At 43.9% G+C, this 21,798-nt stretch overlaps 1 protein-coding gene across 4 annotated transcripts in view; it reads right to left on the bottom strand.

Annotated features, from left to right (window-relative positions):
- Nucleotides 1-318: 318 nt before the first annotated feature.
- The window catches only part of Syt9 (synaptotagmin 9), a 185,512-nt gene continuing 164,032 nt past the window's right edge, over nt 319-21,798 (bottom strand). For 2 of the 4 annotated variants that reach the window (XM_021656417.2, XM_060367786.1), the window contains one exon: nt 319-2,501. In XM_021656417.2, the coding sequence (XP_021512092.2) occupies nt 2,493-2,501 (9 nt within the window). In that variant the 3' untranslated portion in view covers nt 319-2,492. Of the gene's footprint in view, nt 2,502-14,005; nt 14,046-21,798 lie in introns of all 4 variants that reach the window. The other 2 variants (XM_060367785.1, XR_009585652.1) reach the window with 2 other exon arrangements.

Genomic DNA, 21,798 nt, shown 5'->3' with positions numbered 1-21,798 from the left:
GTTCATTTACTGGACATTACACCCCTGCTGAATGCATATAGTTCATTAACAAAGGAGACACTTTAGTGGCACCACACACCCAGGGCACAGTTCCTTGAAGTGAGGAAGGAGAAGAGCTGGATATTGGCGGGAGGGCACCTGGTTTCTTTCTCTTGTTCAGCACCAGATCTTTCCAATGTGTTGTCCTAAGATCTGATCAAGGTATTTCTCTTTCTGCCATGATTTTTATCCCCCTTCCCCAAATACTGTAGTGTCCTTCTATCCTGGGGAAAAATATGCCAGAAAACCACCTTTTCCCCAATTCAAAGCGACAATGGATTATTTTTCAAAAGGAATATTTACTAGGAAACTAAAAGGCAACCAAACAAAACACAAGAGAACAGAGGCAGAGTTGCAAATGAGCTGAGGGAATTAAAATTTGATAGCCAGCTTCTGTTCACAGCTGTACTGGCTAGGTAAAGCTATCCACATACAAAGCCATCAAAGTTCACCACGTGGGCAGTCTTCTTTGCCTGAATGCCCCCACAAAGGTGTCCTTGAGTTAGTGGCTTATTCACTAGTAACTCAGGGCTGTTAACTCAAGGCAAGGGGATCCTGAGGTGGGACAACAGGCTACCTCAGCCCAATTTGGGCTGCCATTGCCAAGGACATGTCAAAGCTTAACAAGATGGCTGCCTGCTAACCTTTTGCTGGAGCCATTCTAGTATCTTTGGGACCATTCCTCCAGGCGCATCTGCCTGGATCTATTGACATTATTTCTGCTCACTATCCTGTTGGCACTCGCCCTTCATGCTTTGGTTCTAAATACTGGTATGATGGAGGACATCTGAATGGGGAGGGATGGGTAGAGAGGACCCATTGGGAAAGAAAGGTATGTTTTCTCATTTTATCAGACATAGGCAGAACTGGGGTTCTCTTTGAACCCCTGCAAATGGAAGTTGAAAAGAGATGGGAGTGGATCAGGCAGGCTGGGAAATGCACTACGCTTGAGTGAATTAACCTTGCCTTATACAACCAAAGGCCTCCACCCTTTCAAGACCTGGTAAGATCTGACACTGGCAGTAGGATTTCTTGTGCTAGGTGTGTATGGCAACCAGAACTTTCCAACCCCACGATGTGATGCTGCGTCTCCCTGATGCAACCTGCACGGAAACATGAACTGAAATGAAGAGAAGGTGCTTTCCAGGGTGGTCAGCTGCAACCCATCCATGGATTCTGTTACAGAGGCTGTTTGAAAGGGAAATGCTGTTCTGGAGCAGTGATGACGGTGTGTGGAGAAGGTGCTTTGCACCCATAATGAGAGAGGACCTGTCCATAGTCCCCAGTCCAGTCAGGGGATGCTGAGGCCTTTGGTTTCACTTCTTGGAGGCAAAAGCTGGGAGGATGAGGTGCAGAACTGGCAGTAGACTGGTTGAGAAGGATAATGGGTAATGGATGAGCTATGCTGGGGAGAGCCCTTGGCCTTCATTCCTGTAGGTATTTCCATTCCTCAAGTGCTGCAAAAGTGATGTCTGAAGTGGGAAAGGGCCTCTGTCTGTGGCTGCCCAAGTCTATACTCTGGGCTGTTGCATATGGAAATACCCAGAAGGCAGTTGTGTCAAAGAAAGCCTGAAAGCCATGCCTTTTCTCAGTGGATCCCATGTCATCTCCCAGTGATCTTATTTTATAACACAAACGTCTGAGTGGGAAAGAACATTCCAAGATGCACATGCATGCCATTGGAAGGCATGCATCTCTAACAAGGATGATACTTTTCATTCTATCCATGCCACTGGAAAGGAAGTGGCTGCTGGCTATCTGGAAATAATGTTTTCGAATCTCAGAATCTGGGTTTATTAGTGAAGAATGGCCACAGCCAAGCGGGACTCTGCCATGTGCATGAGCATTTGCTGTGAACTAACCTGCCTTGCACAAGACTTCCTCCAGGCTTGCTTGGCCTAGTATTCTCTTGGGCCATTCCTTGGAAAAACCAAAGCACTTTTTTGGGGGGTGAAATTATTCTCTGAAGACAGTCATTAACTCACAGGTAGTAGAGTTTGATTTAAAATCTGCTGCCTATTTAGCACCTGGATATATTTTTTAAAATATTCTATCTTTCCAGGGCATTCATACAAATGACTTCATGTTAGACTGACCACTGCCAGGACCAGTATCACACCCATACAACCAAGGCCTTACATTAATCACTAGGTGTCTTGGCACTCAGGATTCTCACTATGCCACTTGCTTTCTTCCACAGTCAAATTTGGTTTTTGACAATGAAGGATGAGCTTCCCTACAGCATATCACCTAGGGCCACCTGAAGAAGGCAGGTGAACCATTCAGATTCACCAAATCCAATTTGGAAAGAGGGCCAGTTATTGCTGTGGGTACAGCTGAGCATTTCATTGCTGGAGTCATCTGGATGTTGCTAGGGGGGAAAAGTTACTTAAAATCATTGCTACACGGTTGTCCGACTGTGTCCTTGGCACAAGCAGTCTTCTTATCCATAGTCATCGTTTCTGGAGGAAGAAGAAACAAAGAGTGAGCTGGTTTTCACTTGTCTGTTTTTAATGTATGCCAAAAAAAAAAAAAAAAAAAAAACCCACCAGGCATGGTGATGGATGTTGGGAACACAGAATACACATGTGTCCATAAGCTTCTAACAGAGCCTCTGAAGTGACTAAAGGGATTTTGAAGTATAAGCATCACTTAGGCTGAAAACGAATTTGGGCTGTTTGGGCAGAGGAGAGATCCAGGAAGGAAGTGGTGGAAGGATCATCAGATCTGGGGTGAAGGGGCTGTGTTGTGACAAGTATGGCAGTAGCAAATATGACTAGGAAAGAGGGTTTGGGTGGTGAAACATCATATCACTCAATGCTTGTTTCCCGGCACACATATACGTGTGCATGTGCATATGTTTTGCCAGGGTTACAGCCCAGGTCCTTGTGCATGCTGGGTAAGGGTTCCATCATTAAGCTATATCCCCAGCTTCCAACAGTGAATTTTCCCAGGAGAATCTCAGATGTAAGATAAATAGGTTCTTTTGTGTTGCTCACTCAACCCAAAATTCACCTGAAATTCAACTCATGGCCTTACACTTTAATACAGATTAAGGGTACTAATACGGCAGGCACAGAGAGAGAAGAGAAAGCAAAGTGACTTTTGTGGATACAAAATTTTATACAAAGCTTGAGAGAGCAGCATATATTCTCAAATTGGAATGTTTAGACTGCATTTCAGAAATCAAAGTTCTGCAATAAAGCTACAGCTTACAGAAAGTAATTAAAGCCAGAGTACATTGGAGATTGAAAGCCAAGTCTGGCTTTGAAGTATATACATGCTTGTATACAGATAAATCCCTCAGGAAAGATATATTCATTTCTAAAGGTAGCAGGGAAGGACAAATAGATATTTGTTATTTGAACATATCTTAACATATTGCCTGGGGTGCATAAACCAGCCAGCACAGAGGTATTCAGACCCAGGAGTCACCACGATACTGGACTGGTTATGCCTGGAGTATTGCTCAGAAGGCTAGACTTTTTTTATAATTAAATTTATTTATTTTTATTAATTACAGTTTATTCACTTTGTATCCCCCCCCAAGGCCCTTCCTCCTCCCCTCCTGGTCCCATCCTCCCTCCCCCTTCTTCATGCATGCCCCTCCCCAAGTCCACTGATAGGGGAGGTCCTCCTCTCCTTCCTTCTGATCTTAGTCTATCAGATCACATCAGGAGTGGCTGCATTGTGATCTTCTGTGGCCTGGTAAGGCTGCTCCCCCCTCAGGGGGAGGTGATCAAAGAACAGGCCAATCAGATTATGTCAGAGGCAGTCCCTCTTCCCATTACTATGTAACCCACTTGGACACTAAGCTGCCATGGAGTACATCTGTGCAGGGGTTCTAGGTTATCCCCATGCCTGGTACTTGGTTGGAATATGAGTCTCTGAGAAGACCCGTGTTCAAATTTTCTTGTTCTGTTGCTCTCCGTGTGGGGTTCCTGTCCTCTCCAGATCTTACTATTTCCCACTTCTTACATAAGATTCCCTGCACATTGCCCAACAGTTGGCCATAAGTCTCAGCGTCTGCTTTGATATTCTGCAGGGCAGAGCCTTCCAGAGGCCCTCTGTGGCAGGTTCCTAGTTTGTTTCCTGTTTTCTTCTTCTTCTGATGTCCATCCTCTTTGCCTTTTGGGATGGGGATTGAGCATTTTAGTCAGGGTCCTCTCTCTTAATTAGTTTCTTTAGATGTACAGGTTTTAGTAGGTTTATCCTATGTTATATGTCTATATGAATGAGTATATACCATGTGTGTCTTTCTGCTTCTGGGACAGCTCACTCAGGATGATCCTTTCCAGGTCCCACCATTTACCTGCAAATTTCATGATTTCCTTATTTTTCATTGCTGAGTAATACTCCATTGTGTAGATGTACCACAATTTCTGCATCCATTCTTCAGTTGAGGGGCATCTGGGTTGTTTCCAGCTTCTGGCTATTACAAATAAAGCTGCTACAAACATGGTTGAGCAAACTTCCTTATTGTGTACTTGAGCCCCTTTTGGATATATGCCCAGGAGTGGTATGGCTGGATCTTGAGGAAGCACTATTCCTAGTTGTCTGGGAAAGCACCAGATTGATTTCCAGAGTGGTTGTACAAGTTTACATTCCCACCAGCAGTGGAGGAGGGTTCCCCTTTCTCCACAACCTCTCCAGCATGTGTTGTCTCTTGAGTTTTTCATCTTGGCCATTCTGATGGGTATAAGGTGAAATCTCAGGGTTGTTTTGATTTGCATTTCCCTAATGGCTAGTGAGGTTGAGCATTTCTTTAAGTGTTTCTCTGCCATTCGATATTCCTCTACAGAGTTCTCTGTTTAGCTCTGTTCCCCATTTTTTAATTGGATTACTTGGTTTGCTGCTTTTCAGCTTCTTTAGTTCTTTATATATACTGGATATTAGCCCTCTGTAAAGCTAGACTTTTAAAACTAGTTTCCACAGCCAGGGAAACCACCAGGAGAGTCCCAGGTAATAGCATGGCTCCAACTGGACACTGTAGCTGCAATGTAGTCTTTTGGTGCCTTTCTTTGTGTGTATTACTACCAATCTCTGGCATAGCCTGAAGGAATGTTAAACAGTGGCCTACTATTTCTCTGCTTCAGCTAAACCCTTCAGCTCAGTGAGTCTTCTGGGACCAGTCCTGTCTGGGCCTCATGTCTCTTGTTTTCCTCCTCTGGGATACTGCCACTATGTTCCAAAGCACTGTGACCAGGGACCAAGCCCACATGCTGACAGCAGAAAGGAGTTTTGATGTATGTGAGGGAGTGGCTGTTCAACTCTATTACAGTCTTACAAGACAAGCCTTTGAGAAACACACACATTCTGGGGGAAGTCAGATGTCCAGGTTATATCTCAACAGAGTAGCTTGGTTGTCTCTGGAGAATTTTGAGTTTGATTGGATAGCTTATGCTGTCACCCAACCCCATTTTGTCTCTCACTGGAGATGAAAGGAAGGGGGGTGGTGATACAGTTCCATCAAACAAAACAAACACATTGCAACATCCTTCTAACATATCATCCAGTGAGTTGCTTCTCATCCAATATTTTCATAAAAAGATCTTAGGGCAGAGTTTTGTTTTTTCCTAGTTCAGAGCAGCACTGACCCAGTGAGGCCATGGTAGGGAGAGGAGAGTGGAGACAGAAATGATGGTGCAAGCACTGTGTGTCCAAACTTGGCCTTGCTGGTTCCAGAGCTACCACCTCTGAGCACAGCAGCTCTCTCCTTCTCACCAGACCCATTGGCCGTCCAGGCTGTGTCATGGGTTTGGAAGCCTTCAGGAAATTCAGCAGCAGGACAGGAAGTGGTGGTTACAATCCTATTTGTCCAGAAAGGTTTCTAAGTGAATTCAATTGTTCTGAGACATAAGGACTTGATTGGAATTAAATTGAATTGAAATCAAAGATGAGGACTGTCCCAATGAAAACTGTAATGCGCAATGACACTTCAATCACAAAAATGACAGCTGACATGAGACAGGGCGTTCAAACTGACCCCAAATTAAGGACATAGAAAGAATGAGTGGATCATTTGATTTTATCTCCCTGTGAATTTGGAAATGGGTTCTGATTACAGGAAGTTACTAAGGGTTTTAAACTAAGAAGTCTGTCAAAAATGGAAGTGATTCTTATTGTATGATTCGATATTACACGTACTTAATCTTGTTACTCATGTATTTGAAATTCTTTAAGTGCAGAATCTCAGCATTTGGTGACTAATGCTTAGTACTGCTTTACAAATATTTATGTAAAAAACACCATCCACCTAGAATCAGGTGAGCACTTCCTTCCCTCAAAGGTGATGTTCTTTTTTAACTCTTGTTGCCCCTCGTAAACCTAGTATGTTAGAGAAATAAGGCAGTGTGTGGTATCCTGTGAGTGGTGAGGTCACAAACCATAAAATAGGACCTACCGCTATTGTGCTAGCTGGGTGGACACAGTATCCAAACGATTCCCAAGTGCAGCTCTCAGCCCTCATCAGACAAGCTTCTTTTCACAGTTGACTTTGGTTTATACAGAGGCTACAACTAGTCAAACTGCAGAGACTAAGTGACCTTGGAGCTCAGTCCTAGATGTGATCTCTACACCACTCCCTCACCAGGGAAGATGGTGGTAGAGCAGTGGGAAGACTGTAGGTCAGAGGCTAGGGAGGAGTGCTGTGAAGCGCTATCTTTGGTGCATAACATGGCTGATGTGCTTGTGAACTCACTGAGGCTGGACCACCTGCTCAAGACCTGCATATTTGCTGACACGTCAACACGGAAGGGGGCCCACTCCTTCATAAGAGACGACTGACAGTTATTGGTGGCCAAGAGAAGGGAAGTAACTTCTTTCAGTGGTGTAGTCAGTGATAAGCTTTCCAGTAAAGATTCAGTAAATAACTTCCTACCCATGTCCAGACAACCTAATTAAACTTAGTGGGGTGTGCACACAAAACATATATGAAGTAGGAGAGGCACACATTTATAAGGAGGGTTTTAAGAGGAGGAGATGGGATAAGATGGTATAATAGAGGGATAAAAAGACTAAAATTCATTATTTAAGTGTATATAACTGTAAAGGAATAAATATTAAACAAACAACTAAAGAAACCAAAGAAATAAAGCAATGTAAATAGAATGGCATTTCCCATCAGGAGCTTGGGGTAACAGCTTAGAAAATGGAAAATGTCCATTTGGGAAAAGAGTACTATGTTAAGAACTTTGTATGAGGATTGATCATCAAACCTGGGGTCCTCCTCCTTGCTTAGCTTCTTTAGGTGTACAGATTTCAGTATGATTATCCTATATTATATGTCTAATATCCACTTATAAGTGATCATATAGCATTTGTGTCTTTCTGCTTCTGGGATACCTCACTCAGGATGATCTTTTCTAGATCCCACCATTTGCCTACAAATTTCATGATTTCCTTGTTTTTAATTGCTGAATAGTATTCCATTGTGTAAATGTACCACAATTTCTGTATCCATTCCTCGACTGAGGGGCATCTGGGTTGTTTCCAGATTCTGGCTATTACAAATAAAGCTGCTACAAACATGGTTGAGTAAATGTTCTTGTTGTATACTTGAGCATCTTTTGGATATATGCCTAGGAGCGGTATAGCTGGATACTGAAGAAGCACTCTTCCTAATTGTCTGAGAAAGTGCCAGATTGATTTCCAAAGTGGTTGTATAAGTTTACATTCCCACCAGCAATGGAGTAATGTTCAAAGATCGAAAAGTCAAGTGACAACACATGCTGGAGAAGATGTAGAGAAAGAGGAACCTTATTCCATTGCTGGTGGGAATGTAAACTTATACAACCACTTTGGAAATCAATCTGGCACTTTCTCATTAGGAATAGCGCTTCCTCAAGATCCAGCTATACCACTCCTAGGCATATATCCAAAAGAGGCTCAACAACACAATAAGGACATTTGCTCAACCATGTTTGTAGCAGCTTTATTTGTAATAGCCAGAATCTGGAAACAACCCAGATGCCCCTCAGTTGAGGAATGGATACAGAAATTGTGGTACATTTACACAATGGAATACTATTCAGCAATTAAAAACAAGGAAATCATGAAATTTGTAGGCAAATGGTGGGATCTAGAAAAGATCATCCTGAGTGAGGTATCCCAGAAGCAGAAAGACACAAATGCTATATGATCATTTATAAGTGGATATTAGACATATAATATAGGATAATCATACTGAAATCTGTATACCTAAAGAAGCTAAGCAAGGAGGAGGACCCTGGGTAAGATGCTCAAGCTTCATTCAGAAAGGCAAAGGGATGGACATAGGAAGAGGGAGATAACAGGGAAGAGGGCAGTAGCCTACCACAGAGAGCCTCTGAAAGACTCTTCCCAGCAGGGTATCAAAACATATGCTGAGACTCATAGCCAAACTTTGGGTAGAGTGCAGGGAATTTTATGAAAGAAGGGGGAGATAGAAAGACCTCAAAGGGTCTGGAGCTCCACAAGGAGAGCAACAGAACCAAAAAATCTGGGCACAGGGGTCTTTTGTGAGATGGATACTTCAAGGACCATGCATAGAGATAACCTAGAACCCCTGCACAGATGTAGCCTATGGCAGCTCAGTGTCCACGAGGGCCCCCCAGTAATAGTAACACGGACCGTCTCTGACATGAACTCATGGTCTGGCTCTTTGATCACCTCCTTCTGAGGGGGAGCAGCCTTACCAGGCTACAGAGGAAGACAATGAAGCCAGTCCTGATGAACCCTGATAGACTAGGGTCAGATGGTAGGGGAGAAGGATCTCCCCTATCATTGGACTGGGGGAGGGGCAGGAGAAGAAGAGGGAGGGAGGATTGAGAGGGGTTGGAGGAGGGGGCTGCAGTGGGATAAACTGTAATTAATGAAAATAAAATAAAATAAAATAAAAAGAATGTAAACTCCACTAGGACGAGGATTTCCATCTACTCAGGGTGTCATCAGCACCCACTGTAAGTACTCAACCGGTATTCGGTATTTGTTGAACAAATACTTGAAGTCAGTGGTTCCATCTTCAAAGCGATTGTTTCAAAGGAAGTCTGGCTGATCCTTGCTTGAACAGACAACACAGCAAACGATGCCACGCCAATGGGAATCTTGAAAGATCACGGAGGTAGGCTGACAGCAAGGCAGACAGCACATGATCCCAATCACCAAGACTTCTGAGTGTTCTAGAGAAAGTACCTGTACCACCCCAGCCTTCCTTTTAAACTAGGAGAAGCTGATGAGGGTCATCTGAGGCATCGTGCTCGAGGCGGTAAAAATCTCATGTGAGATGACAAACAGGACCTAAACTGCCATTGTCTGTAACTCATGGGCGTTGTCTAAGACTTGGGGAATGTATGCCATAAAGAAAGCAGGGCTGAATGAAAAGAAAGTGCCAGTTTGCATAGCAGGGCTCATTCATTATTATTAATTATTTTTAGAGTTCAGTTTATTCATTTAATGTCCACCAATGTCTTGCCTGTATGTGTGTCTGTGTGAGGATATCAGATCCCCTGAAATGGAATTACAGACAGTTGTGAGCTGCCATGTGGATGCTGGAAGTTGAACCTGGGTCCTTTGGAAGAGCAGACAGTCCTCATAACCACTGAGCCATCTCTGCAGCCTGGTGCTCACTTATTTTTATATATTAAGAGAACTACTGTGCTTGCAGACTTGAAAGTTGACATGCAGAGTCTATAAGAAATCAGCATTCATTTAACATATCATGAGAAGAAAGAAACTGGTGTTCTACACAACAGAAGTGTACTCAGTGCTGGCTCTGCCAGGCACTGGGTACAAGTTACACAGTTACAAATTGCATGCTCCAGCTTCACATAGCAGCTGGAAGTGCTGGGAATGACACATACACAGATGATGTCCAGTGGTACCAAATACTATGTCAGGGTTAGGTACAGTGAACTGAGAATAGAAGCATAGACAGAAGCTATTTAGCTTATACTGGAGGGACTAGAGGATACTTTCTGAGGATGACAGCCAATCATATGCTTAAACGATGAGCCAGAGCTAGCCAGGTAATGGGTAGAAAAGATAGCATACAAAGTTAAAGCCGGGACAAGGATGTGGAGTAAATAGAAAGTATTTAATGGACCAAGAGCAAATAGGCATGGTCCCAAATTGTAAGGGGAAGATAGACAAGGGTCACAGAGGGTCTTTCCAGTAAGGGAACTCTGAAGTTGTTCAGGACAGAGTGCTGTTACTAGAGGATTTTAAGCAGTGTGGGCAGGGGAAGGATTTGCAATTAACCAAGAGCTCTGGATAGGTCTGTGAGGGCATTTCCTGGAAGGACTGCCCCTCAGAGTAGACAGCACCTTCCACTGGCTGCCTAGAGATAAAGAGGTCAGAGGAAAATGCAGGGCTTGCTCTGCCTGCTCGCCTTCACTCCCAATGGTGAGTGAATGAACTCTGCTGCTGCTGCTGCTGCTGCTGTCCCTGCTAGCCTTCCCTGAAGTGGGAACCTAGCTACCCTGGCCTTCTAAAGTGGACTGAAAATCAGCAGCCCTCCAGGAATCCTCTAGGCCTTCTTCAGTGCCAGACTGGAACTGCTGAAGTATCCAGCCTCATGGATGGAACAGCTATGACATTCTCAACCTCCCTAGCATGCAGACAGCCATTGCTGGACTACCTAGCCTATGCCTTAAACCAATCTGATAAACCCTCTTTGTAATCTATATTTGTTCTATCAGTTTTGTTCCTCTAGTGAACACTGACTAATGCAGGTGGTGCTGTGCTAAAGGAAAAAGCACATCGTGCCCAGTTGTCCTATTTTCAGCTATTTTAAAATGGATCACTGGGTTCAGACGTTGTACCAGTCTAATCCACACCTCATCACATCATGTTCCCATCAGCATTCCCCTATTCTCCTAACTCGGGCTGGGCCTGACAGCTGCTTGGATGATGCAGGTTTTTAAAGTATATAGATCCAAGAGACTATAAGAGCAGCAGAGGTCAAGACACTGAAAACTTCTAGATTAAGACAGATGTCTCCTCTTTAATTTGCTTGAAGCAATAAACCCACTTTACCTTTACTTTTCAATCAGTTTGACCTGAGTTTTCTGTTTCTAGAAGTCCAAAGTACTGCTTGTTTCTGGGTATGAGAACTGTCTCATTCAAGGCCCTCGGGACTAGCTAAGAACAAAGCTCTTCGATGTGGGCTCCAGTGGTTAGGCTGTGTGGGATTCCAGCTATGCTACCGGCTAACTCTGCATGAAAGAATTGTGCATGAGACAGGTATGGAGGTTTGTACATTAACCCTCAAAAACCATAATGAATGCTACATGAGAGGTGAGATCTTTGGGAGGCAATTAGTCTTGAGGGTTCTTTTCTCATGAATGAAGTTACCCATCATAGATTAACAGGTCAGTAGGCTAATGCGCTGCTGTTAGAATGAATGCTCTCGGTCATCTGCACTGTTTTATCATATGATGTCCTGTATAGCCTCAAGACTCTAATATGGAGTTTCCACAAACCAAGAGGCAGGCTTCTGCAGAGGCAGCCCTCTGACCATCTACTTTTGAGATGGGCCCTACTTGGGCATCTTCAACGCAGTGGGAGAGAGGCCATGGACAGAGTCCGAGGGAAGCTCTTTATATGGGTAGAATTACAGGTGGCAGAATTGGAGTGAAAGGCCTCTAGCCCTGGAGGAAGACAGTGCACAGCACTCCTGGCAGTCCCTGTGCCCGGGAGCTCTATGGTGACCCTCTTCTCTGATAACCTGAGGGCAAGGTGGTACCAAACAGTATTATAAGGGGCAGGTTCCTAGACGCTTAAAGTCACAACATGCTTTGATCAGCTCTTCGTTTGATGGTCAGGGCTCTCGGCAGGTTACTTCCTGGAACTCTGTGTATGTTTTAAGTCTGCTAGGTTTCTATTTAGTGACCACTCACTGCAGTCACAGTTTGAAATGAAGAGCCGTGTTCAAGTGTATTTTCTCTCTGTGGTTTTGGAGGGTGAGAACTCTGATCAGGAGCTGTGCCTGAGGGAAGGGCTTGTCACTGTTCATCATTTGTCCACGTTCACATGTAAGAGATATATTCAGGAGTAGCTGGATCCAGAGGTTCAGACAGCATCATCAGGCCTCACCATATTTTCACCTCTCAAGCTGGCTTCTCTTTTGTTTGGCCCCTTTCTGGCAGATACCTGCTAGAAATTTCACAATAACACCTCATAGCCCCAGCTTCAGTGGAGAAATATGGCTTTTTAAAGGAGAATTCCAGTAAGACTCCTGGGCCTACATTGGGGTCATGGCCTTTAGTTCCTGGAATGTGCTAAGTGAAGGGGGCTAAGACACTTCTGGAGACTGTAGATTTGGTTGTCATCTGCCAAATACTTGCACAAAGGGGAGGGAGGCTGAGCCCTGAAGGGAAAATGAGATTCTTTTATCAGAACAGAAATGCTGCACTAGCAAAATCAATCTGTTTTCCTCCAGGGTGTTGCAGGCTAAGGTAAGTAGGAGAAAAACCTTTATTTAGAAGAACCAAGCCTTTACCTCTACAACATAGAACTGATCAGAATATACTTTAAGACATTAGTGTGTGTATGTGGGTATTGGGGGTGGGAGGTTATTGAACATAACACAGCACTAAGTTAAAAACAAAAAAACCCATTAGCTTTTAAGGATTTAAAAACAAAGAGTTTTTTGTTTCCTAGTTTTCCTGCATTATTGTTCTCTATGCGCCCTACTGGGTTTGGAAATGATGGTGATATTGAAGCAGATGATTAGGTGGGAAAGAAATAGCAGGATCAAAACAACTGAAAGTAAATTAGCAAAAAATCCTTACATCACAAGCCATTTGGAAATGTGAGGTCACCAGGGGCTATGAATCAGTGCCAGCAGGGTAGAAACAAAAGAATTTTCCTGAGAATTCTTGGGCTTTGTTTTCATCTCACATTGTTAAGTGAACTAGATAATAACAACACAGAAGGGAAAACAATTTTTAGAGCCAGCCTAATTGTGTGATCCCATACTGTGCAAGACCCTGGTTGAGCTCTGAGTGGTATAGTTGTGCCTTCTAAATGACCTGGGGCTGCATGTTATGGTGAGGTGTGTAGGTATCTGTGTGCTTTCTCCAGGAGCGTGGTGATAGAGGAAAGGGAAAAGTTCAAGTGCAACATCTACAGGTTGTGAGACTCATGTCAGTGATTGTGGTGGCTAATAATGAGTGTCACCTTAACAGGATCTAGAATTACCTAGGAGATGAGACTCCTGGGACATCTGAGAGATTTTCTAGTTTAGGTTCACCGAGGCAGGAAGAGCCACCCTCACGAGGCAGGAAGAGCCACCCTCACTGAGGGCAGCATCATTCCTTGGGCTGGGATCACAGGCTATAAAAATGAGAAGGCAGCTGGCCAGTGCATCATCTCATTGTTTCCTGACTGCGGAAGCAATGCAAGCAGACATTTACAACCCTCCTGCCACACCTCCCACAAATGTAGGCTTGGGTTAGGGCCAGATAAACCCCTTGTCTTAGGTTTCTATTGCTGTGGAGAGACACCATGACTACCACAACTATCATAAAGGAAAACATTTAACTGTGGCTTTTTTATAGGTTCAGAGGTTTAGTCCATTATTATCATGGGGTGGAGCATGGTGGCATGCAGACAGACATGGTGCTGGAGGAACAGAGAGTTCTACATCTGCACTGGCAGGCAGCAGGAAGAGAGAGAGACACTGGGCCTGGCTTGAGTATTAGAAACCTCAAAGCCCACCCCAGTGATACACTTCCTCCAATAAGGTCATACCTACTGCAACAAGGCCGCATGTCCTAATCCTTTCAAATAATGCTACTCCTTATGAGCCTTATGGGGGCCATTTTCATTCAAACCATCACATTCTTCTTCCCCTCCCTGTTTGTGTCAGACATTTTGTCATAGTAAGAAGAAACACAACTCATACAGTGACAAAGTGAGAGGGAGAACCTTTCCCAAAGGGTTTTATGGCTGGATCCACCTAGATAGGAGTAGTGGCTATACTTACCAGCAGTGGTGTGGAAGAATACTGTGTCTAAAAGGATTATCTGGAACCAAAAGTGCAGTTTAAATCTGTATTAGTCAGCCTTTGTGATGATAATAAAAGCCTCCCCTCCTCCCCTCCTCCCCAGTCTTAGCAGCTTACAAAAAAAGCACTACTTTATGGCTCACAAGTTGTGGGTTGGATGCTGCTCTGCCAGACAAGTAAAGGCTGATTCTGTGTCTTGTCACTCAAGGACAAGGTGGAAGGAGCTCCTTGTGTGCTATACCCAAGACAGAATCCCAAGGCTCAGGGTAGCAAGAAGCAGCATGTTCTACATCTCAAAGTCATCACACAGACTGGCTTATCAACAAGTCTGTATTCTACCATCAAGGCAAGCAACAGGCCAAGTTTAGTTACTGATGTGAGACCTTGACAAGACTGTGGAGGGTCACATCAGACAGAACGAATACTATGATCTACCCCAGCCTGCTCACTTGCTAGTGACGGTGAACACATTTATTTAAGGCTCAGTTCATTTCATGGAAAGATAATACTGTTTGCCTGTTTATAAGTTGTATCCCTTACCTTTCTTATTATTGTGACATAATATTCAACAAAGGTGACTAAGGAAGGGGTGGGCTTATTTTGGCTCTCAGTTTGAGAGGATACAGTCTTTGTGGTGTGGAATGGAGAGCAGCAGGAACACTGGATATTGGGTGACATTGTGTCCACAGTCAGGAGCAAAGTGGGATGACTGCTGGTGCTCAGCTCACTTTTTTTCCTCCCTTTTATTTAGACCAGATCCTGAATCCATGGATGGTATCACTTACATTTAGGATTGGGTCTACCTTCCTCAGTTTAAATCTTCCTAGAAACTCCCCTTCAAAGAAAAACCTAGGAGTGTATCTCCTGGATGATTCCAAGCCTAGAACTTGACAATGGAGATTAAGCACCATACAGGATGAGGGCTCAACTGGATGGCGCATCTACAGAGCATGATATAGTGCCCTGGAGAGAGTAGGTGTTTGGTGCAGGAAAATTTATGTCATTGTTAATTCGAGGTACTGTTTTTCAAGACAAGGCATACTAGCTTGTGAGGACGGCAGGACAGTGCTGGAGAGAAGGCAGGACAAGGATGGTTAGATTAGGTGGACAGAAGGCTGAGGCTTTATCTTCCCTAGCACATTGTGGTGACCCAGCTTCCAGCAGCCTAGGCAGACTGGAAACCTCTGAAGACTATGCCTGCCAGGCCTTGCCCCTTGCTACTTGCAAGTTCTGCCCATTGACTCTCTTCTGGTTACTGCCTCCTTAATACTGCTTTGTAACTCCTTCTGCAGAACCTGCACCCTCTTCCCACTGTCTTCAGTCTTCCTATGGTGCTCACCATAAATCTCATCTGAGCACCTCTGTATCTTTAGTACTTTCTTATAATCCTGTTTCCTTCCTCATCTTTACTGACCCCCTGGTTCTTTCTCTAACTCACAGCTCTCTGTGGCACATTTCAGAAGGCCTCAGGCTCTACCATCTCTGTGTGGGGGCAGTAGGGATGTCTTTCTTCCTCACAGCCTTTGCTGCTGCATCTTAACATACAATCCCTCACCCCAAGTCAACTGTTTACACCTCCTCTCCCTGTACCATTTCTTGAGGGCCAAGCACCTCTTACTCTTGGGTTTCCTTTGCAGACCAAACCCTGCTTCTGTGCAATAAAGCAGGCCTGGTTTGGTATTTTACCCTTGAGCTAACTCACCAGGCATCCTGGCCAGCAGTCTGGGGAAGCTGTAGAGACCTGGCCTCACATTCACTGTACCTACTGAAGAATTCTAGCTGAGGGCTTATGAAAGGCAAGTTATTTTGAGGAAATTCTCTGTGTTCTGTCACAGAGCAGATTACGCTAGTTTATCAAACTACTTTAGTAATTCTGAAAACAGAACACTGTGTGACACAATGTCAGAGACACAATGGGTATGGCTGCCATTTTCAGGAGAGTTGAAGGAGAATAATCACAGCATGAGATAGGAAGTAAAGCATGGCATCTCACTGAAAGCTGGTGTTCACATGGAGGATGCTTTCTTCTTCAGAGCAGGAGGCATGTGCTGTTGCCCTGTTTTTCCACCTTGTGGCAGGACACAGCAGGGATGAGTATCCTGTCTGAGGAGATAAGATCTACTTGCAATGCCAGTGCACACATCCAGCAGGGGCCATCAAAGGCAATGGAGCCTCAAGTCTAACCACTCTTCTAATTAACGCCCCCTGGAGGGTAAAGGCTGCTCTCATGATAGGGACAACACTGGAATAAATGGCTATAGAGGCCAGGCTTTGCCCACCTCCCACCCTCCTTCTTTGTTGTCTCTGAACTTCTCCCCTTCTCAGGTCCACACTCACAAATTCTCAAAGTGTCAAGGTCCATAGGATCCTCAAGTTTGGCTGGACTTCAGAGTAGTGTTTCTGTCTTTGTGGGTCATAAGTTTTTTTTTGTTTTTTTTTTTCTTAACGATCTTCCCAAGGAGGCCAGATCTCAGGCTATGAGATAAAGTCAGCAGGGGCTTTTTCCATCATCTTCTCAGTGCTTAAAACTTTAAACACAAATATCCTAAAATTATATAGGATTTGTCACTGATTTTGTGAATTTATGAGTTACAAATGTGATCTATATACCTTATGCCAAGCATGGGGCCTGCTGGGCCAAAGGGACTCCCACAGAGTTGTTGCTCATTCTAGCAAAAAACACAGCACTGTGGCCAGTTCCAAACTAACTACAAAAGCTGGGCTTCTTAGTGATTTCAGCAAGAGAGCCTCATGTACTATGGACTGGATGGACTGAGCTTGTACTCTAGTCTGAAGACTGGTGTGGCAGTCTTTATTTTTTATTATTAGTTACGTTGTATTAATTCTGTATCTCAGCTGTAACCCACTCTCTCTTTCCCTCCCAAGCCTTCCCTCCCCCCCTCATCTCCACCTTGCCCCTTTCCAAGTCCACTGATAGGGGAGGACCTCCTCCCCTTTCATGTGACCCTGGTTTTTCAGGTATCTTCAGGACTGGCTGCAAAGTCCTCCTCTGAGACCTAGCAGAACTGCTCCTCCCTTATTGGGGGAAGGTCAAACCATTGAGTTCCTGTCAGAAATAGTCCCTGTTCTCCTTACTATGGGAAACCAATTGGTTGCTGAGCTACCACGGGCTTCATCAGAGCAGAGGTTCTAGTTTATATCCATACATGGTCCTTGGTGGAGTGTCAGAGAAGACCCCTGTGCCCAGATATATTTGGTCCTTGTGGAACTCCTCTCCTTTCCATGTCATACAAATTCCCCCTTTTTTCATATGATTCCCTGCACTCTGCCGAATGTTTGGCTATGAGTCTTAGTATCTGCTTTGATACACTGCTAGGTAGTCTTCCAGGGGCCTTCTGCGGTAGGCTCCTGTCCTGTTACTTGTTTTCTCCTATGTCCAATGCACCTCCCATTTGTCTATTGAAGTGAGGATTGATCATCTTACCCTTATCTTCTTGTTTATCTTCTTTAGGTGTATAGATTTCATTATGTTTATCATATCTTATAGGACTATATGAGTGAGTATATACCATGTGTGTCTTTCTCTTCTGGGATACCTCACTCAGAATGATCTTTTCTCGATCCCACCATTTGCCTGCAAATTTCATGATTTCCTTTTTTTGATTGCTGAGTAGTATTCCACTGTGTAAAAATACCACAATTTCTGTATCCATTCCTCCACTGAGGGACATCTGTGTTGTTTCTAGCTTCTGGCTATTACAAATAAAGCTGCTACAAACATGGTTGAGCAAATGTCCTTGTGTACTTGGGCAAATTTTGGGTATATGCCTAGGAGTGGTATAGCTGGATCTTGAGGAAGCACAAGATTGACTTCCAAAGTGGTTGTACCAGTTTACATTCCCACCAACAATGGAGGAGGGTTCCCCTTTTTTCACAACCTCTCCAGCATGTGCTGTCACTTGAGTTATTCATCTTAGCCATTCTGATGGGTGTAAGGTGAAATCTCAGGGTAATTTTGATTTGTATCTCCCTGATGGCTAAGGATGTTGAGCATCTCTTTAAGTGTTTCTCTGTCATTCTATATTCCTCTACAGAGAATACTCTGTTTAGCTCCGTACCCCATTTTTTAATTGGATTACTTGATTTGTTGCTTTTTAACTTCTAGTTCTTTATATATGCTGGATATCAGCCCTCTGTCAGATATAGGGTTGGTGAAGATCGATGTGGCAGTCTTGAAGAGCCAGCTGACAGACAAGAGGACTCTCCTAGGGCTCCACTGTGTAGAAAGCAACCGTGATATCCCACTGTTAGGTACTGAGTTTGAGGGGCTGGTTCTGTGCATATAGCTTACTGGAAGAGTTGTCTTTGGGATAACATCGCATTCTACAGCTAGAAAACTATGGCTATAACAATTAACTGATGTCTTAACACAGAGAAATGATAAATATGCCAATTAACCTCACATGATCACTCCACACTGAATACAGGTATTAAAATGTTATAACTCATGAATATATATAATCACTACATGTCAATTGAAATATGTATTTAAAAGCTTATTTCTCTGGAGTAAGGAGGGCAGGAAGCAGTTTCACCCTTGTGGATCATCAGTCCTCTTACTTGAAAAGGTATTTATGTATAGGAAAAAAAGTGATAAAAATAAGTGATGGGGCCATGACCATGTTTGACTGTTAACCTATGAAAGCTGGCGAGAAAGCCATATAGGACAGCAGGCTGATGTCGGAGTTGGTAGAGCTCCAGGCTCCTGGAAAAGTATCAGGGCAGGAGTTGATGGATAGCTGGATCAGGAAATAAGGGGTGCCTTAGTTAGAGTTACTATTTTTGTGATTGTGATTAAAAACCATGACCAAGAATTTGGGGAGGACAGGGTTTATTTCATTCACATTTCTGTATAACAGTTCATTACCTAAAGCAGTTAGGGGACCTGGAGGCAGGAGATGATGTAGAGGCCACAGAGGACTGCTGTTTACTGATACTTGTGGCTTGCTCACACTGCTGTCTTACAGATCCCAGGACCACCAGCCCCGGGGTAGACCACCCAGAATGAGCTGGGCACTCCCTCATCAATCACTAATTAAGAAAATGCCCTACATGCTTGCCCACAGCTTAATCTAATGGAGACATTTTCTCAGGTGGGGTTTCCTCCTCTCATGACTGTAGGCTATATCAAGTTGACCTAATATTACTCAGCACATAGGTACAGGGTAAGACAGCAGTTAGGGATTTCAGGTGGGCCACCTTAAGGAAGGTAAAGAACCAAGGGGTCAGAGTCTATGAAGTTAATGGGTAGATATGGAGACCCAAGGCATTATCCCAGTGTCAGCAGTAGCCTATCACTTCAGAGTGCTCTCAGAGCCTGGATTCATATGTTTGGACCCTCCTAGTCTCCATTTGCTTCTCTTCCTTTCCTGTATACTAATGTATTGAATAACATTGACTATTAAAATCTAGTAAGTGCTGGGCCCTGTGTTAAATACATTGCATTTATAGTCTCATGTAAGACTTGCAACAGTCCTCCCTATTTGATAGGATCTATTATTGTGTGGTTGAAGAGTTGGCTAATCTGGCTTAAATAAATTCAGCAACTTGCTCAAGGACACACAACTGAGAAGAGTCAGGCAAAAAATGAATTCAGCAGTCAGACTCTGGAGCCCTAAGCTTCCAATGAGAAAAGACTGAGTTTGAGTCAGTGGAGAGTAGCCCAGGGCTTCTTCAGAAAGCCAGCAGGGAAAGGTCCTTCTGGAAACTTCTTTGCAGAACAGACCTCCTACCTGCCCCTCCAGCTACTGACCTCTAAGTACCAATAGGAACACTGCTTTGGAGAGCATGAACTCCAGTAAAGATCAAAGGCAAAGTTAGGACTCTTGCCTGCCAGTCCACCCCAGCTCAGCCCTCTATGTGGCATATGCCTCCAGGGAGTCAGTGACCACAGGCTAGGAGACATTGGCTCTGCCTTCACAGGGATAGCACACTCATGCTTCACAGGCTTGTGTGGGCTATGGAAATTGAGCAATTTTTCACTTAAAATCATCTGAAAACAAACTTCAATGTCTTCAAAATTATATATTCACAGAACATTTCTAGACTCTGGGATAGGATTAGATGGTAATGATTTAATTGATGGTTAAGTGTGTAGATAAAACGAGTGTGCTGAATCCTTCCTGTAATTATCTCTCTGAGGAGCCCTGGCAGCTGTAATTACTTTCTGAGGCCAAAATTACAAACCAGCTGTAGTTTTAAGCAAACTATGTTGCAGCCTCTGCTGGATCTTTAAGGAAAAGTCGGTCACCACCAGCACAGGCATCCCTGTAGGGCCAAAGAGGGAGCAGGGCCTTGGAGAGGGAACATATTTTCAAAGCGCTTTCCTGAATCCCTGCCCATTGCTGTCACTGTGCACTGCTGTGCTCAACTCTTCCTTGTTGCAGGAAGTCTTTCCTCCTGCTCCTTCTCACATCAGTTAGCAGTTACTGACACTGTGCCCTTGAGGATCAGTAGCCTCAGTGAGGTGGGGCACTCTTAAGTCAACTCAGCGGCGGTGTTGGAGTCCTTACATTGAGGAAGATGGGCAGGGCAGCATCATGACAGTTCCAGGTCTGCACCCTGTTGGTGACCCACAGGTCAACTTAGATTCTCTGTCTATTTTTGGCCAGAATTGACAGGATTGAGTGTCTCCATGGATTCAGTGAGTTTAACCATGACCAAATTCTCTTCAAAAGCTCAGTTCTTGTTTGATAGTTATGCAAACCATTATATGTTCATTCAACATTAGCCACAGAAATCTGGAGATGAATGGAAATGAATGAATTCTTCTGATGTGCCTCTGGAAGCTGATATTTGTTCATCATTTTTTTATATTTTCATCATTTTGTGCCTAAAGTCTAAATTAAAAAAACCCAGCCTTTGAAATTGTTTATTCTTTCTACTTTGAATGCATAATGGGACATCTTTGACCTTCTTCTAGTTAGTAGTAAGGCTTATCACAAGTGCTCTCTTCCTCAGCATTTTAAGAATTGCTTTCATGTAGAAAACAATGTTCTGGGAGCTCTGGGAGCTCTATGAAAGCCTAGAAAACACAATGATACACAGGGAAGACATAGTCCCTACACCATAGTACTGTGGCTTTGGGTTATTCTGGACCGGACTTTGAACTCAGCAACAATCCAGCCTGAGACATCAGGAGCTGCATCTAGTGGTGAACAGTGCATGGTTAAGTGGACATGCCATAGTTGAGGGGAGTGCATATGAGCTACTAACTTAACAGTTGAGCTGGCCAGAGACACTTGTCCCCGTCAGTCCTACAGTCTCTTAGGTGTTCAGCATTCCTGGGGTGCTTCCCATGCTTACACTTTGTGCTTTTCTGTGACTGATTCATCCAACACCCCAAAATCTGGGTCCTGAGTTCTAGCCTGGCCACATGGAACTCTTGCTAGGTATGAATCACACAGAACACAGCACCAGGTGACATCAGAACTGTTAACTAAACCAACGTCTACTTAGTTATAGGAATGAAATCAGCATTTTTCCTTAGTTAGCAAAGTGTCAGGCACCTGTCCAGAAATGTTTGTTTTATTTAAAAAAATAAAAACAAACAAACCACCACCACCAAAAACCCAAGTCTTAAAATGCCGTGAAAGAGGAAAGCGCCGTGATAAACGTAACCACTGACTAGGGGAAGGTCAAGGACTGACAACTCCACTTTCAAAGGGGAAGGAAGGTCAATTTCAAGTGTTCTCCTTTAAGGGAGGATGTTGAACAGTGGAATGGTGAGAATCTACAAAATGATGAACAAA

The sequence above is a fragment of the Meriones unguiculatus genome, chromosome 14, assembly GCF_030254825.1.
Source record: "Meriones unguiculatus strain TT.TT164.6M chromosome 14, Bangor_MerUng_6.1, whole genome shotgun sequence".
Lineage (NCBI taxonomy): Eukaryota > Metazoa > Chordata > Mammalia > Rodentia > Muridae > Meriones > Meriones unguiculatus.
Note: the sequence above shows the minus strand (reverse complement) of the source record. Positions and strands in the feature narration are given on the sequence as shown.